Source organism: Microtus oregoni, unplaced genomic scaffold (genome assembly GCF_018167655.1).
Source record: "Microtus oregoni isolate MIOR12 unplaced genomic scaffold, Mior012 000021F_ref0000039, whole genome shotgun sequence".
Classification (NCBI taxonomy): Eukaryota; Metazoa; Chordata; class Mammalia; order Rodentia; family Cricetidae; genus Microtus; species Microtus oregoni.
In genome coordinates this window covers 10521597-10540516 of record NW_024543080.1, presented here as the reverse complement: position 1 = coordinate 10540516, position 18920 = coordinate 10521597, and the positions used below count along the sequence as shown (strand labels likewise).

Below are 18920 nucleotides of genomic sequence, written 5' to 3'. Positions count from 1 at the left end.
GGATTAAAGGCATGTGCCACCACTGCCCAGCTTTGGAAGCGTTTTTATATAAATAAATATAAATAAACCTTTAAGCTTATTAGAATCTTGTGTTTAGTTCCTTGAGAAAAAAGTCTTTGAAGTCAGTGTTCAGTTTTGTACATGAGGATACTCTATGTCTTTTGAGAGGTTCTATTTTGCTGTTAATCGTTACTTTTAACATTCCAGGAAATTGAACTTGAATGTGGAACCCAGCTTTGTCTTCTGTTTCCCCCTGATGAAAGTATTGACTTGTATCAGCTCATTCATAAAATGCGTCATAAGAGAAGAATGCACTCTCAGCCTCGATCAAGAGGACGTCCATCCCGTCGAGAACCAGTCCGGGATGTGGGAAGGTTAGAAACGTTCTTTGGACTGATAATAGGCACATGTATCGGGATAACATGATGGAGGAATGTGATTCGTCAAAAGTTTGTTCTGCGGTAAAGAAGAAAGAGAAAATCCTCAAATCAAGCTGCATGGACTAGTTTGTGGCTTCATTGAGGATTTCACATGGTCACCTTGGTCTCAGTCATTTTTTTCAAGCGGAAAATGGGGATCTTTCCTAATGCAGAAAAAATAATTTACTAACAAGTGATGACCACTTTAGACTAGCTAGTACACTTGATAAAACAGTATGCAAGTGAAATGAGGTAGGCATTTTGTTGCTCAGAACAGGTTAGAAAGGAGGAAGAGGAGGAAGTCTTTATTTGCAAAAATTGTTTATATTTTATAAAAAGCCTTTTCTTTCAGGTGTGTCTCTGGATAAGCCTTATCACAATATGGGACTTTTATAAAGGATCACTAATATTTTTTGAGAAGATGACGCCTCACTTAGAGGATAAAATGTTTTAAGTTATTTCATACTCAAGAGGAGCATTATTGGGACTGTTTCCAATTTTGTCACCGTGATGTGTTAACCCCATTGCCACATATTCTGTAACATGTGCCCAGTGAATTCACACATCCTGCTGAGCTTCTGAAAACAGTAGGTTCTTTCCAAAGGGGATCAAGTGGCCCTGGGAGACCCGGCAACAAACCAAAACGAAGGGCTGTTGCTGTGTCTATTTACAACCTTTCCAGATGCTGGCAGTACCTGTGGACTTAAAGTGTTTTTTAGAGGATCGCCATGGTTATTGATCACTACCTTATGAACTAAACAGCATTTTCCAGGAAAAGGGGGTTTAACTTGTTACAGAATTGGAGAGAAGTCTTTGAAAAGAACTGATTTAAGCCCTTCTACCCAACACCTTCCCCTGTATAGATTTGCATACAGCTAAATCTAAAATATTCTGCTAAAGACTATTGGATGTGTGGTTGATGGGATGAAACCTTTGGTTAAGTTTCCTTTGGTGGAAACTACCTGTGGTAGGTACAGATAATCCAACAAGAGTCCCATTTCTTTGAGCTTAAAAAGGACTTTGTCGAGTAGGTAGGAGGAAACCTGGCAGAGCCCCTTACTTTTGGCCTAAAAGGACTGATCACCAAGATGTCTTTTGAAGTTTTAAGCTAAGAGGTTTCCAGTGCAATACAATATATACAAGTGAAGTTTTTCCTCAGTTTTGCAATGGACTGCAAACTATACTTAAACACCACTACACCTTCTCTCAAGCCTGCCAGGGCCTCCATTTATGTATGTGGCTTACAACTTTAAAGTCAGTAGTTGGACTACTATATGAACTGTTACTATCATGTTTTATACCGGTCGTAAATGCACTCCCCAAACTACAAGAAAGCGGTATGTTTGTTTTATAAACCAGCTTTTAATTTTCTTAGTACTATTTATTGTAGATGCAACTGTTTTTATTCTGTTGGGGGGGGTACTTGGATTTGTTGGATTTAACTTTGCAGTTTGAGTGACTTGTTGAAAAGTTTAATGAAAACATTCAGTATTTAGAGAAATAACTAAAAGAAACTTGATGCTGAGATATTTTATACTATATCTGAAACTAATAGCAAAAGGATATGTTATTTTCTAAATGTTTTGTAGCTTTTGTTTTTATTTTTTGTTTAGCTTTTATTAAATGCTAAATTACTAAATGTTTTTATGATGTATTGTATAACCATCAAGGTTTATAAAAGACAGTGAAGAATAGCCCCTTCAAAAGTTAAACTTTGACCTAGTTTTACGAACTCTGTTAAAACTTCTTACATGACAGTTTATGAGAGCCAGTTTATTATAAGGCATTGTCTGGAAAAAATACCTTAATTACTAATGTTATTAAAGAAAGTAAATGTTGCTGAGATATTAGTTTTTCAAATAACTAACATTTTCAAAGCTTTTCTGTTACATAGCTTTATTATATTTAAAATTTTCTGTATAATCATGAAGAGTGTAGTTTTGTGTAAAGCAGAGGCATCCTTTAAGGCATTCTTCATTTTGTTTAGATTGGAGCTATATAAATTTTAGAATAAGCTATTGCATAATTGCTGGTATGATTTTCCTTTTGTTTTCACCTGAATGGTGATATTTGGGAAACTATTTGATTTGTTAAAGAATTGCTTCTATGTTTAGTCTACTAAAATGTGGTTTAAGGCTTGAATTAGGAAATTTTTGGGGTTGTCTCATAGTATGAGATTACAGAGATATCTACTCCAGTGTATAAGGTTTTCTTTTGAGGAACTAAGAACTTTAAGGTAAATTGTTCTCCAAAAATTAATGGAGTTTTTTTTTTTTTTAAAGTAGGCCCTGGCTATTCTTTGTACTCATCTCTGTCAAACTCTTGCTTTGCTGTTTGTTTTCCCAGCTGTTTTTGGTTTAATTTCTAATGTGTCTAATTTGTGTAGGCGTCGACCAGAAGATTATGATATTCATAACAGCAGAAAGAAACCAAGGATTGACTATCCCCCTGAGTTTCACCAGAGACCAGGTTAATATTTTATAATCCTGAAGATTATTTGACTTAAAATTATTAAAACAACAAAAAACTTCCAGTAGGTTTAAAATAAAGAATATTTAGGGCATGACTACTTTAAACCTTAAGAAATTATTGCTAGTTCTAATTAGTAATTCTTCCCCTACCATGCTTAGATTGTTCTATTACAGCAAATCATAATTTGTTACCTGAAATTGCTGACTTTGCCAAAATGGAAATTGATGTGTAAGATGCAGGAAAAAGTGAATTATTTTGTGCTTTCTGTTCCCTATGATATGTAGTTTCTTCTATAGTATGCAACATTATTTGGAAATCATACAGAAATTATACTTTTTTTAAAAAAGAAATAAAGAACCTGGTACTGTTTTTGAGAGTGATGGGAAACACTTGGCTTGTCATCCAAGTGTCGATTTTCAGTTAGTTTATTCTTCGCTGGGATAAAAGAAGGGTTATGTTTCAATTACTATCACTGACACATCTGTAAAACTCTAATTTTGGTTAATATTATACATGAGAATTTCTAACAAATGGCTTTATAGTAGCATCCTTTGTCCCTAAAGAAGGTAATTGTGTTCTGTTAAAACAAATATTTTCCCCAGTAATAGGACCAGTGAGATATTTTTATATATTAGTTTGTTGCATCCTTCCTAATGGAAGCAGGGGATAGAGTAGATTTTATTTTGTTACATGGTTCTTGGAGTATATATGTTCATTTTTGCAGCTTTTGCAATTTTGTGTCCTTTTTTGAGTCTTCATGCTTTAGCTCATAGCCATAAGTTCTCAAGGTGAAAGGTAAACATTCTTTAAAAAGATCCTCCTGCAATGTCCTCAAACCAGTTCAGACTGTACACTCAGGGTAGTCCTCTGCCCTTAGCTCACATGATACATGGGAAATCCTCTAGTAGTTGAATGAATAACATCCTTTGAAGTATATTTTTTTCATGGGAAGAATTGAAACAAGGGTAAGGAAGGTTTAATTATAATGCTATAGTAAAAACATGAAATTTGATGTTTGAACAGGGTATTTAAAGGATCCCCGATACCAGGAAGTTGACAGGTAAGTTGGGTTCACTCTTGCTTAGCTTTGAATTACATTCTTGGAACTAGTTTATGAATTACCTGAATTTAGTTTCACTAATCTTATTCCCAACAGACGATTTTCAGGAGTTCGCCGAGATGTGTTTTTAAATGGGGTAAGCATTAAATTTTACATATTTGAAGCTAGGGTCTGATTTCTATTCCCTCTATTTTAATTTATTATTAACATTATCATCTTTTATTTTAGTCCTACAATGATTATGTGAGGGAATTTCATAACATGGGACCACCACCGCCTTGGCAGGGAATGGTTTGTATTACTCTATTTTGTAATACTCTTTATTTTAACTTCATTTTGCAGTGTTAAATTTCAAATGCTTACTTAGAATGTAACTCCTATTACTTAACATACAAGTTTTTGGTGATAAATAATGTCTTAAAATGAAAGACAAGATTGTTTATGCTTAAGTATGGGCTTAATATGGGCTTACTATAGATATATGTAAAACATGGTAATGGTTAGTATAAGCTCTTAACTAGGTGATGAGATTTATTCTCATCTTTCTAACATTCTGATCAAGTTCCATAATAACATCTGTTTACTTCATTCATAAAATTTACTGGCCATTATAAACTAGTAGTTTGTGCACAGATGTCTGTTTGCTTTGCCATATGTGTTGATAAGTGAAATGAACAGTTAGATCCATCTCTTAAATAACCTTCAGTCCAATAGTGTCAATGTAGAATTGTGCAGAAAATAAAATTCACTAAATTCATGTGAAGTTTCTATTATACTTAATGGGATAACAAGTCAATTTAGCTCCATTTAAAATAGGACTGAATTAAATTTTGAGTTTTAATTTTCTGTCTTCAGGAAATTTTGATATTTTTCTTAATGTACATTCTAACATGTTAAGAATGCCTGGAAATAGTTTCCAAGAAGTAAAACTTTGCATCTGAAGTACCTCTGTGTTTCTTCCTATTTTATTTTTAAATGCTGTTATGTGACCTTACATATCTTTGGCTTCACTTAAGGTAGTTTTACACTTTCTTATATATACAGATTAACTGGAAATTCTTTGAGTCTCAAGTATCAAGATGAATTTGACACTAAAATCTATCATGTGTCCTTTATTAATTTTATAATAACACCTTAAATTATATTATTGATGTGTCTTTGGGCTTGTGAATTCCATTCACAGACATATGTGTCCTAGGAATTGAACTCAGATCATCATGCCTGGCAGCAGGTGTCTTACTCCTTTACCTGCTGAGTCATTCTAGCCCTTATATTGGCATTTAAAAATTTTTTTAAAAAGGTTTTTAAAGTTTTTTTATTCGCATTTTTAAAAGCTCCTGGACTTTATTTATTTTTTTTAACAAATAGAAAGGCTGTTTTGGGAGAACCTTAATATATTTCAATGTGCGTGAATAATGGTGAAATTAATGTTTGAGATTGGTGTGACTTGGGAATCGGAGTTTGAATGGGTTTATCTACAAGAGTATTTGGTAGATTTTTATGTAGATAATCTTTTCTTTTTAGCCTCCTTACCCAGGAATGGAACAGCCTCCACATCATCCTTACTACCAACATCATGCTCCACCTCCTCAAGCCCATCCCCCTTACTCAGGACACCATCCTGTACCACATGAAGCAAGATACAGAGATAAACGAGTAGTAAGTGCACAAAAAGGCAGAGGTGTGAGGGAACTACTTAGAATTTCTGTAGGTAATTTACATATGGGCATATGCTAGATTTCCATGATAAACCATTTATATTCTTAGTACAGAATCTGAATATTAATGTGCAACTTGTTTTCATTAAAACAGTTGATCATGTCCTTATGTAATATTTAGATAGGCTTGTGTTTTCTGTTTCATGAGTTGAAACACTGTGTCTAAGCATTGTAGAAATGTAATTATGATATTCTTCCTAAACTAGGATCTTAATTATTGACTATAATTCAAAACTGCTGGTATAAATTTTTCTAAATTTACATGCAGGATGATAAATTATAAGGTAGTTTCTAAATCATACTTTTTTACCCAGTTTTATTTAAAAATAATAACCACGTGACACAAATTCTAAGTAGTTCTCTCGTAGTAGGGCTGTTTATTCAAACCAATTTTCTGTTTGTGTGTGTGTGTGTGTGTGTGTATGTATGTGTGTGTGCTTAATGAAAATTGTTTTCTGGTACTTGATTGGAAGGATATTTCCATACACATGTAAGTTTGGTGACTGTGAATGGTAGTTTAATGTTAAAGAATATATATTACAGAACTTTGGTCAGAACAGTAAATTCATATCCTATCTCTGAGCGTTTTTTTTTTATGGATTATTCTTTAATTCAAAAAAGGAATCCTTTAAATTAAATCTTAACATTCTATAAATATTGCTAGGCTATTGACAGGCCTTATTTTTCTGTTATAATACATGGACTACATATGGTAAAACCTAAGTTTATTGTGAAATCTTGTGTGCATGCTGATAGTGAGCTTTATGAAAAGGAAAGCAGTAACAGTCTTTGACTAGAAAGGCAATTCAAGATTTCTGAAGTTAACTAGCTCTTGCAAATAAGTTCTGTTTTATGGACCTTCTTTTAGTAATATTTAGATTAATTAAAACATAATCTGTCTATAATACATTCACATTTTACTTATATATGCGAGGTAGTATAGAATTGTGTTCTAAACCTGGCTTTCTATATATTGAAGCTGAATTTTGAAAATGTCCCGCAGTCTTCTGCCTGTGCTTTACCGCCTTTATCCTTTTCATCCTTCAAAATGCATTGTTAGCTTTATGTGGGATAGGCTCCCAGTATTACTGAAATAAATTTTCTTACAGTTTAGAAGTAAATTTTGAGTTCAGATTTTTTTCAAAAATTTATTTCATCAAATCCCTTAAATTACTTTTTAGTAAATAAGTTGTAAGAACTTTATAGCCTAAGTCTTTTAAGTTGAATAGGAAGTTATAGGAAGATTTGTGGATTCCAGTTAGTGCTATAAGTGTCAAAATTAAATTCTTTGAAATCATGGTCACATTTTCTAATTTCTTCTTTACCAGACAACTGTGAGGACTCATAAAAATCCCATGCAAAGTTTTGCTGATCAGTTTTCTCCTTTTTCCTAGCATGATTATGATATGAGGGTGGATGACTTCCTTCGCCGCACACAAGCTGTTGTCAGTGGTCGGAGAAGTAGACCCCGTGAAAGGGATCGGGAACGAGAGAGAGACCGTCCTAGAGATAACAGAAGAGACAGAGAGAGAGACAGAGGTCGTGATCGAGAAAGAGAGAGGGAACGAATATGTGACCGGGACAGAGACCGAGGGGAGAGAGGTCGTTATCGAAGATAATGTGCTTTTGGAAGCAGTGATTTAAGATAAAAAAAATATTGTATTTTTTTTGTGTGTTTACAAGTAGTAAATTTATTTTCAGCTGTCTACTTAAAGCTCATTGTGTAGAAGGATTTATTATCATCTTTATTCCAAGCATGCAGTAGAATAAGAACTGGAAAACTCAGTTCCGCCAAAAATGCACATTTGACAGTTGACACTTTTATTGGGGCAGAATGGAACAGTCCAAGAATGTAGATATTGATTCATTCTCTATAAATGTTCTTTTTTACAGTATATTCATCCTAGAGTTATTTTGTTTGTTTTCTTTCTTTTTGATCTTGATCAATAACTGCCATAGTATTTTGCTTTGTGTTTCTACATGTAGCTGCACACAGTTCAGTATAAAAATAATGCTGCTATCAAGTATGCAAATATTGAGTATGATGGTTTGAGTGTATGGCAGTGTTGGAGCAGCCTCTTGGTTTCTCCTCTTCCCTCTTTTTTTTAAACCTGTAAAATCACTTTTTTTTAGTCTTCAATGATGAAAGCAATATTAAGACATTGCTATCTAATTTTTAATCTTTTTAAATAAAAAGTTCCCATATTCAGTAGCATGGTTGATGCTATTGTTTAGCCTTCCTTCTAAACTGTACATCGGCTTGGAATGTTCACAATTTTGCGTGTGTGGCAGCAGGAGATAACCCCACATTCTACATTGCTACTGTTTTGTATGAAATAAATTGGTAAAGATTGACACTTATGTGCTGTATTCCTTGTCTGATTGCTAGTTTTATAGTGCATAAGCATAACAATATATTCTCTAGTATATAAGATTGCATAGAGTGGGTTATATAGATAATTTAGTTTGTTACTTATACATCTGATATTTTTGGATTGGTATTTTAGGCTTTTTTTTCATCTGCTGTTGAATTGCTTTCTACAGTTAAGTCTTTAGTGTTTTCACATTTTCATACATTGCTTGTCCATCCTTTGTAACAGTTCTCTAACATAGTAAACCACATAAAAAAGTTTATAAAATTTTTTTTTGCATTTTAATTTCTTGAATCTGAAGTTTGGCCAGTATGAAATTAACTATCTAAACATTGGGAATGAATTTTTACTGTTTTCTTTTTGACAGTGTTGTACTTAAGAGTCTGTACAAATCAGCACATAGTTTTGTGTTTTGTCTCTACTTGTAGGCCTGCAGAGAACACAGAAGCTTCAGTATTTAAAAGTGTAACTTTATCCCCTTTAAAATATCTTCCTGTGCACTCAATTCTATGTTACCAATGTCAGAGTACAGGCTGTGGATTCATTAAATATACACATGGCTGATAGACTTGCAAGAATATTTAACTCTTAGGAAACTCAGGTCGCACGCAGTTCTGGAATTATGTTCAATGAACTAGTTGGTGATGTTAAGTCTTGTTACTCATTTTTAATTACTAATTCTTTGATAATTTTATGTTTACATTATACATTCTGTTCTTTCTCATTCCTCCACTTCGCTTTTGTCCAACTGCCCATTTTCCTCACAAGTCTTCATCTCACTTTCACATCTTTTTGTTTTTACTTGGTGATCCCCCCCACACACTCAGGTATTGTATTCCATCAGTAAGTTACACATTGTACTAATGTCTACAGTAGTTGAACAGAACATGTAGGCAACATTAAAGTTAGTTCCCTGATGTTAAAATAGATTGTAAATCACATTGAATACTCCCTGCACATGAGCACTTTTGTGTTGCTCAATATTGATTGACTACATTTATATATAATTCTGATAATTAGAATTGGGTAGCAGATTCAGAAAATAAAATTACCCATTTCATGTTCTCTCGGAAGTTACTTCTTCATTGATAGTAAAAAATAGAATTTAGACATTCCCTAAGATCACGAGTAGATGTCTATCCTGATCATTTTAAGCTTTAACACTTCTTCAGGCTTCATTAGTCATGGCTTTTCGTAAAAGTCCATCCAAAAGATGCTTTGTAATTGGGTGTTAGCTTCTGGTGGCTCACATTTCTAATCCTAACACAAAGTAATCCTGAGGCAGTGGATTGGCAGCAATTCCAAGACAGCCTGGATTATGAACTGAAATCTTGTCTGGACCCACTTCCACAAAACCTTGTGTATTCTAAAAGTTGGTTTTATTTTTGAGACATGGTCTAAGCAGGTAACCCTGACTATCTTGGAACTCATCTGTAGATTAGGCTGGCTATACGATCTGAGGTCCACCTGCCTCTGACTCAAATTTGGGGATTAAAGATGAGAGCCTGCCTGTCTTAAAAGCTTTTCCAGTGGATAAAAATTTGCTTTATCATTTATCCATTGTACAATGGTTCAATCCTTCTAGTTAATAATCATTGCTTTCTATTATGCCATCTTTTGGGGGAGAACACTTAACATGCATTTAAAAGCAGTCTCTTCCTCAAGTATACATTACATATACATCATTGTCACTGTTGTGCATAGTCTCTGTAAGTCTTGGTTCTTAAACTGTAAATGTGAATCCATTATTACCCTCCCCACCCCAATCATGGAGGTCAGTTTCATTTGGATTTGACCAAGTGGGATTCTGGGGTATTTGTCTTTTTCTTTAAATTATATAGTCAGGATGCTTCATTTAGTAATAGTTCTCAAGAGGCATTTAATAGTTAGGAATGTGAACTGAATTTAGTTAATTATGTCTTTGCCTTGGAAGTATATATTGGCAAGCGGTTGGCTTATGAATTAGTGAAAATGCCCAATTTCTATTGACTGTGTAAGGGACTAGAAGAATTTGAAAATTCTGGTATATAACAATAGCAGGAGGCAGAATGAACCGGCAGGGTGAGGCTCTACACTCTTGAGAGCTGTGCCTCAATGACATACTCTGACAAGATAATACCACCTTCCAAAACAGTGTCTGAAATGCAACTAGGGACAAAAATGGAGTAGGAGGTTTTTCTGTTCATGTGTTGCTTTCATCGGTTAATAAAGAAACTGCTTTGGGCCTGGTAGGGCAGAACTTAGGTAGGCAGAGAAATCCTGAGTCGTGCATTGTGGAGATGATCATGAGGTCACGTGAGTGCTGGGAAGTGAACCCAGGTCCCCTGCTGGCATATCTGCTTTCTAGAAGTTTATTAATCATGTTTCTTTTTTCTGATTCCATTTAATCATTTCATCTTTTTACTATATGAATATATATATATGTTGTCAGTGTTTTTTACTCTGTATAGGTTTTCTTATTTGTGAGGTGAAGTTTTACTACATGACCTTTCTGGGTAGACCAAGATCCATCTGCCTCTGCTTTTCCAGTGCTGGGATTAAAAGCATGCACAACCATAGCCAAGTCTATTTTGTCTTTTTTTTTAATCTGTGTAAAATCTTACATTTTTGGTGCAGCTAAAATGGAGATTATTTGTAATTTTGGCCTTGTACTATTTTTATCTCAAGATTATAAAAAGTGCTCATTTTTTTAGGACTTTACTTATTTTGAACATTTAAAGGTATAACTCACTCTGATGTTAGTTCTTGTGAGGTCCCATTGAATAATTGTCCCAGAATCATTTGTAATTGAACAGTCGTGAGTGATTTTAATATTTTTGGGTATTTTGGAGTGCTTTGCCTGCCATGTCTATGTGCATCATGTGCATGTCGTGTTCTCAGCAGAAGAGGGCGCCAAATCCCCAAGAAGAGATGTTACAGGTTCTGTGAAGAAAACCCAGGTCCTCAGCAAGAACAAGTGCTCTTAGCTACTGAAACATCTCTCCAGCTCCAGATGAATGATTTTAAATACCTTTCCCTGTACCCGACCCTGCCTGTGGTGGTTTGAGTGAGAGTTCTCCCATAAATCTCCATCACTTAGTTGGTCCCCAGTCAGTGACTGGAGAGGACTGGAAAGTATAGCCTTACTTGAGTAAGTATTTTACTGAGTTTCTATTCCTTGCTTATGGCTTAAGATGAGAACTTTAGCTGCTGCTCCAAAGCCTGCCTGTCTGCTGCCATGATCCTATGCCGTGGTGGTGATGGACTTCTTGTCCCTTTGGAACCATAAGCCTGAAATAACTATTCTATATGTTGCCTTGGTCACTGTTTTATTACAACAATAGAAGAGTAATCTATTTTTACAAAATTTTAGTGTGGAAATATATTTATAAAATATTAATTTAAGCAGTCCTGGGGGGGGGGGGTTGCCCAATGCACCTCCTATATACAACCAGGTCCACTTTGAGTCTGTTCTGTTTATTGATCTATATTAATGCTGCAGAGTCTTTGTAACTTCTCTTTGTAACAGGTATGATCATTTTTAGTTGTTATATTCCATAATTACAGTAAATTTTGTGTCTCAAATATTTTTAAGACTTTTGAAGTTAATGCATTGAGCTCATTTAGTTATTTGGAGAGTGACCTGGACCAGATATATAAGGGTTTCAAACAGGTGTGTGGATTGATATCCGGGTCTTCTATTTGGTTCCATTGGTCCTCCTGTCTGTTTTTATGCCAATACCAGTACTGTATTTCAGTACTGTAGCTCTGTAGTAGAGTTTGAAGGCAGGGATTGTAATGCCTCCAGAAGTTCTTTTATTGTACAAAATTCTTTTAGCTATCCTGGGTTTTTTGCTTTTCTATATGAAGTTGAGTACCATTCTTTTGAGGTCTTTGAAGAATTTTGCTGGGATTTTGATGGACATTGTATTGAATCTGTAGATTGCTTTTGGTAAGATTGCTATTTTTTACTATGTTAATTCTGCCTACCCAAGAGCATGGGAGATCTTTCTACTTTCTGGTGTCTTCTCCAAAGTCTTCAAAGATTTAAAATTCTTGTCATACAAGTCTTTCACTTGTTTGGTTAGAGTTACTCCGAGATATTTTATGCTATTTGTGGCTATTGTGAAGGGTGTTGTTTCTTTGATTTCTTTCTCAGCTCTTTTATCATCTGTGTATAGGAGGGCTGCTGATTTTATTTATTTATTTATTTATTTTGCATGCAATATTTCTGCATGCACCAGACCTCATTACAGATGGCTATGAGCCACCATGTGGTTGCTGGGAATTGAACTCAGGACCTTTGGAAGAGCAGGCAATGCTCTTAACCGCTGAGCCATCTCTCCAGCCCTGATTTTTTTTTTTTTTTTTTTTTAGTTAATCTTGGATCCTGCTACATTACTGAAAGTGTTTATGAGTCGTACAAGTTTCTTGATAGAATTTTTGGAATCACTTATATGAGCTATCATATCATTAGCAAACGGTGAGAGTTTGACTCCTTTTTCGATTTGTATTCCCTTGATCTCCTTTTGTTGTCTTATTGCTCTAGCTAGGACCTCAAAGGGACTACAGTGAATAGATGTGGAGAGAGTGGACAACCTTGTCTTGTTCCTGATTTTAGTGGAATCGCTGGGAGTGTCTCTCTTTTAGTTTGATGTTGGCTTGTTGTATATTGCCTTTATTAGTGTTTAGGCATATTCCTTGTATTCCTGCTCTCTCCAAGACCTTTATCACGTTATTTTGTTTTTTATTGTTGTTCTTATTGTTGGCAGTGTTTGTGTGCTGCCCTTCTTTTGATTTTGCTACTTTGAGTTTATTATGTTTTCATAGGTGTAGTTAACCTCCTTTGGTTGGAGTTTTCCTTCTAGCATCTTCTGTAGGGTTAGATTTGTAGATAGATACTGTTTAAATTTGACTTCATCATGGAATGTCTTATTTTTCCACCTATAATGAATGAGAGTTTTGTTGGATATCGTACTCAGGGCTGGTTTCTGTGGTCTCTTAGAATCTGCAGCAGATCTGTGTAGGCCCTTCTGGCTTTTAGATTCTCTTTTGAGAAGTCAGGTGTCTCCCTTTATATGTTATTTGGTTTTCCCCCTTGCAACTTTTAATATTCTTTGTTCTGTAGTTTAGTGTTTTGATTATTATCTGGAGAGGGAATTTTCTTTTCTGGTCCAGTCAATTTGTTGTTCTGTTTGCTTTTTGTAGTATGACTGACAATCTCCTTCTTAAGGCTAGAAAATTTTTCTTCTATGATTTTGTTGAAAATATTTTCTGGGCTTTTGAGTTGGGTGTCTTCTTTTATTCCTATTTTAGGTTTCATCTCTTCATAGTGTCCCAAATTTCCTGGATGTTTTGTGTCATAATTTTTTTCTTTTTAGATTTAACATTTTCTTTGACCAATATATCCATTTCTTCTGATTGTATTTTCAATACTTAGACTCTTTTTTTCATCTCTTGTATTCTGTGGGTCGAATTTGACTTTGTAGCTTCTTTTAGTTTTATAATTGTCTTCATTTGTGTTTTTATTGATTGTATTTCCATTTTTAGGACTTTAGCACTTTTATTAGTTTCCTTTTGTGCAACTTTTTGTTGTTTTCTGGATTTTGTGAAGGGACCTGTTTTCTCTTTGAGGACCTTTATTATCTTCATATTGTTGGTTTTAAGGTCCTTTTCCTGTGCTTCAGCTATGTGGGAATATTCAGGACTTAATACAGCACAATAGCCGGGCTCTAGTTGGGACATATTGTTTAGGCTGTTATTGATTGTGTTTTTATGTTGGCTGCTAAGCTCGTGGGTTTTGGATGACTACAGGTCGATGTGCTGATTCTGGATTTGTCTCTATTTGGGGAAGGGTTTGCTCCTTGGTGTTTGTCCCTTCTCTGAAATTTTGGAGAGTGGAATGGTTGTGTGTTGCCTGTCTTCCTGGCCTTTTTTTTTTTTTTTGCTTTAAAAATTTCCACCTCCTCCCATTTCCCTCCCACCCCCCATCCCCCTTTCCCTCCTCCAGTCCAAAGAGCAGTCAGGGTTCCCTGCCCTGTGGGAAGTTTAAGGTCCTCCCCCCTCCATCCAGGACTAGGAAGGTGAGCATCCAAACAGACTAGGGGCTCCCAAAAAGTCAGTATATGCAGTAGAATCAGAACCCAGTGCCATTGTCCTTGGCTTCTCAGCCCTCTTTGTCAGCCACGTTCAGGGAGTCTGGTTTGATCACATGCTTCATCATCCAGCTGGCCTTCTAAGCTGGTATGGTCACAGGGAATGCTTTCTGGTGTTGGAGGCTGAGGTATGGGGATGAGTTGGGGGTGGGAAGGTTGAAAAAGGTTTTTGTGATTCCTTGGGGATGAGGTCAGAGAGGAAAGGGAGACCACAGCAGGTGTCCTGATACAGAGTTAGGGATGAGACAGGGGTGTTGGATCTAGGAACAGTAGGAGATGTGTGGGTCCACTTTCAGCCTACTTGTTACTCTGGGAGAAGCAGCCCTTGGGTTATCAGGGGGTACCTGCTGGAGTCTGTGACAAAGTAACAAGTAGGGAGAGGAAGGTTAGAAGGGGAAGATCTGTGAGATTCATGGGTGATGGGAGGTAGGGCAGAGAAGGTTGCCAGGGGTGTTAAGTAGCTGAGCTGGGGGTGAGACTGGGGGATTGTATCTGAGGGAAGAGAGAGAAAAGCGGTCTGCAGGCAGCCTACCTGAATTTCTGGCAGGCCATGTTTATGATCTTATGTGACCAGTTTTCGTGTGTGGCTCAGCCAGCAATGACGGTACATGCTTCGAATCCCAGCACTCTGGAGGAGGATACAGCAGGACCTCTGTGAGTTCAAACCCAGCCTGGGAGACTCCTCAAAGCTGATTATTTCACTAAATGTCCACAGCATTATTAGCTATGATTCACATGATGTACTTTACATATCAACACTTATTTACGGTTTGTGACTAAAATTTGACAGTCATCTATGTCTCCCTGTTTCTCAGCCCTTTCCCATCCCTAGTAATAATTTCATTTTTTTCTTTTTTTTTATTTTTTTTTAAAGCTAGGTTTTATTCACCATGTAGCCCCAGATGGCCTAACACTGGCCATGCAAGAGTGTTGATGACTTGTGTCTATGCCCTATGGCTATACAGGTCACAGTTAAGAATGATGCTACCACCAGAAAAGATTTCAGAACAGGAGAATAATGCACAGCATGCTGAGAATTGTGAATCCCAAAGTGTCACAACCCCAACTTATTCCTAAACCAGAGGATGCCTGAGCACAGAGATTGTGCTGCCTTTTATCCCGGATCTGTAGAAATTAAGCCATGTCATTCATTCTATAGTCTTATTGATGACATAATGCAATGCTTGCCAAAGTTGAAGGGAAGGCAACATGACTTGATGGGAGGATTATTAAATTTTTGATCCCATGTCTTGATACTCACACAAATATTTTGAAGTAAGGCTTGTGTGGGAACTAATCCATTATAAAAGCATGAAAATTGTGAGAATTTGTATGTTAAATCTATTGAAATTAATAATATATTGCAATACATTTATTAATATATTAAATATGGAATAAGCACCATAAAGCAAGCTCAAAATGAATAATAGATCAGATTCCTGGTCCATGCAAGCATTGCAAACGGGACTATAATTGATTATATGATATAAAATCTTTTGAGTTTGCTTTTAAGAATCGATGTGTTCATTTTACTGAATTTTCATATAACAGAATTTACTAAGCGTTATTTTGAAAGGGTAGACACTTCATGGCTATAAATAAATATTCAACATTTATTTATTTGTGCATTCTGCCAGATGTTTTCTTTTGTACTTTATGTTTTATTTTTTGCCAGTTGTTGTAAATTGAATGCAAGTCTTCATATTTGTTAATCATGCGCTCTGACACTGAGCTATGTACTGCATTAGAAATGTTCTGTTAAATTGGGTCACACATATAACCCAGGTTGGTCATGAATGCATGACTCTCTTTCCTCAGACTCACACGTGCCTGAATTATAGGTGTTTGCCCCCATGCTTGGATCCGAAGAATTTTTTAAATTTTTTTTTCTTAAAAAATGTGTATGGGTGTTTTGCCTACATGTATGTCTGTGCACCATGTGTGTGCAGTGTCTACAGTGTCAGAAGAGGGTATTGGATTCTCTGGAGCTTGAATTACAGTTGTTTGAATTACACTTCTTTCAGGTCTAGGACCTCATCTGGCTTGGACCTGTGCAGGCCCTGTGTATGCTGCCCCAGTCTCTGTGAGTTCATGTGTGCATAGATCCTATTATGTTTAGAATGCTTTCTTTTCATAGGGTCTTCCGTCTCCACTGGGTCTTATAGGATCTAAGTTACTTCATTCAGAATAATTTTTTTCTAGCTTCTTCCATTTACCTGCAAATTTCATGATTTAGGTTTTTTTTTTAATAACTGAGTAATCTTCCATTGTGCCAATGTATATTTTGGTTATCCATTTTTCTGTTGAGGGTTATCTAGGTTTTCAATATTTTTGGATATTATGAATAGGGCAGCAATTAACATGGTTGATTAACAATTAACATTAATTGTCTCTGTGGTTGGATAAAGTGTCATTTGGATATATGCCCAAGAGTGGTATAGCTGGATCCCAAAGTAAGTTAATTCCCATCTTCCTGAGGAATCACCACATTGATTTTTATAGTGTGTGTACCAGTTTTCACTTCCACCAGCAATAGATTATTCCCCTTACTTTTCAGTATAAGCTGTCATTTGTTTTGTTGATCTTGTACTTTCTGACTGTCTTAAGATGAAATCTCAAAAAGAGGAGGGATAGGGAAGATCTGAAGCTCACCTACCTACCTTTTGGTGGGCTGTTTCTCTGGCAAGCTTGCCTGGTAGGTTCCCCCAGAGTGCCTGCTGCAGTTGGGGCCTGGGATAAAGGAATGAGTCGACGGAAGGTAGGTAAGAGAGGATCTCTGTGAGTCACCAGGATGGGGGCGTGGCTGGAAGGGAGGCTGGGAGAGTGGATTTGGAGGAAAGGAGGAAGTGTGAAGATCTGCAGTTAGCTTACTTGTTTTTCTGGCCTGCATTCCTTAAATATATATAGTATCAAACCTGTAATTGAGGCAGTACTTCTATCCCTAAAGGTTGGAAATGATATTGTCAGTAAACAGGGAAGCTTTTTGTGTTTTTTTCTTTTTTGAATTTTTTCATTAACATAACTTTTGAATTGATCCTTTGTAAATTTCACATCATGCACCTCAATCCCACTCACTTCCCAGTCCCTCCATATCCATCCTTCATCCTTGTAGTGCCCCCCAAGGAAAACTAACAAAGAAATTATAAAAATAAGATAAAAATAAAAATGCAAATAAGAATATTAATTAAAAACAAAGACAAAACAAAATAAAGCAATAAAGAAAAAAAGCACTTTGCTTCTCTCCTGCCTTTACATCTCCTCTTCAGTTGTAGTGGCATTGGGAGTGTCTGCGTATCATCAGTACAACCTTTTCTCCATACAACTTTAACTGCAAATGTTCATTGTCTCATGTGTTGGTCAGGTCCATGGTCTGGCTTCTGCTTCACCATCAATATCGGACCTTCACTGAAACTCCTCTCAGACAGGAGGGAGAAAGCAAAAAGGACCTAGGCCTAAGTACTGCCATTTTGATTTAAATAAGGTTCATGTTCCCAAGCCCTAGGGGAGCTGAGAACTCCCCAGTGACTGACCAGCCTCCCCCAACCACAGAAACAGTCATTATGCATCTTTAGTTCTTTAGAAATATTATGGCGGTTCCTAAACACAGACGGAACAAATGAATCTGATTGGTTGGACTGAAAGACTTTCATTGTATATCGGTTGACAATGATGGAACACAACAAGGAAGCCCCTAATGTCTAAATCCTGATTGGTGAAAATTGTAACCGTAATTTGTCAACAAATGTTTGAATTTTATGCTTTTCAACACCACATCTGCCCCTGCTTGGGGCTATCAGGAGAAACGGGGCTCCGAGTTCTTGTCCTGCAGCCCTGATGAATCAGTGACCTGCTTATCTGGTGATTTATTAAAACCTTTGGAGCCCAAAAGTGTTGTCTCTTTCCTTCCACATGGCACATAAGGGCTAAGTTTAACAGGGTGTTCTGCAGTTGCATTGAGTTATGGAGATCCTGCAGAGCCAGTCCCTTCACACACTCCAGATCATACATGGGTTAGGTGTTGGTCAGTGCTCACATAAAGCCCTGCATGTGTTTCTGGGTGGTAGCTGGGTTGTTCTGACCAGACTGCTAGGACCAGCCCCCATAGGTGAGTGGTTTTGTCACGCCCATGGCGAAGAGAGGGACCAGTTAGCTCTCAGTGAGGGAGAGTGTGGCTCAGCATGGCCCTCATTCTTCAGCGTGGCTCACACATGGTTCTCGTGAGTCCCTGTGATAACACAAGCAGTGGACAAACAACACAGACCCCAGCTGTGGAAGGATCACCGACCCAGACATGGCCATAAGCAGCAGCTTGAGCCTGGATATCACCACGGCCACGCATAACAATTCAGGCCTCTCAGATAGGTATATGCCCCACATAGTTTACTGTTGTAGCTGGAAGCAGGTGTGGAAACTATTTCTTGTTGTAAATGCATTTAAAGGTGAGAAAACTTCAGGAGGAAAGAGGTAAACACAACTCAGGTCCTTTAAGGAATGTGGTGCCAAGGCTGGAATGCAATGTAAGCAAAGCAGCACCTCCACTCTATAAAACCAAGTGGAAGGGTGTCTTCGCCAGTGTCGCCTTGCTGTGAAGAAACACCATGACCACACCAGCTCACGTAAAGGAAAGCACGTAACTGGGGCTGGCTTACAGTTGGGGGGTGTGTGTGTCCCATTATAGTCCTGGTGGGAAGCACGGTGGTGCTTAGGCACATGTGGTGCTGGAGAAGGAGCGGAGAGTTCTACAT

At 36.7% G+C, this 18920-nt stretch overlaps 1 protein-coding gene across 5 annotated transcripts in view; it reads left to right on the top strand.

Annotated features, from left to right (window-relative positions):
* Ythdc1 (YTH domain containing 1) overlaps window positions 1-8030 on the top strand; it is a 31729-nt gene extending 23699 nt beyond the window's left edge. For 3 of the 5 annotated variants that reach the window (XM_041671403.1, XM_041671401.1, XM_041671398.1), the window contains 7 exons: window positions 208-374; window positions 2806-2888; window positions 3915-3951; window positions 4024-4087; window positions 4180-4242; window positions 5476-5610; window positions 7064-8030. In XM_041671403.1, coding sequence (XP_041527337.1) covers window positions 208-374; window positions 2806-2888; window positions 3915-3951; window positions 4024-4087; window positions 4180-4242; window positions 5476-5610; window positions 7064-7288 — 774 coding nt within the window. In that variant the 3' untranslated portion in view covers window positions 7289-8030. The remainder of the gene's footprint in view (window positions 1-207; window positions 375-2805; window positions 2889-3914; window positions 3952-4023; window positions 4088-4179; window positions 4243-5475; window positions 5611-7063) is intronic. The other 2 variants (XM_041671402.1, XM_041671399.1) reach the window with 1 other exon arrangement.
* The last annotated feature ends 10890 nt before the right edge of the window (window positions 8031-18920 follow it).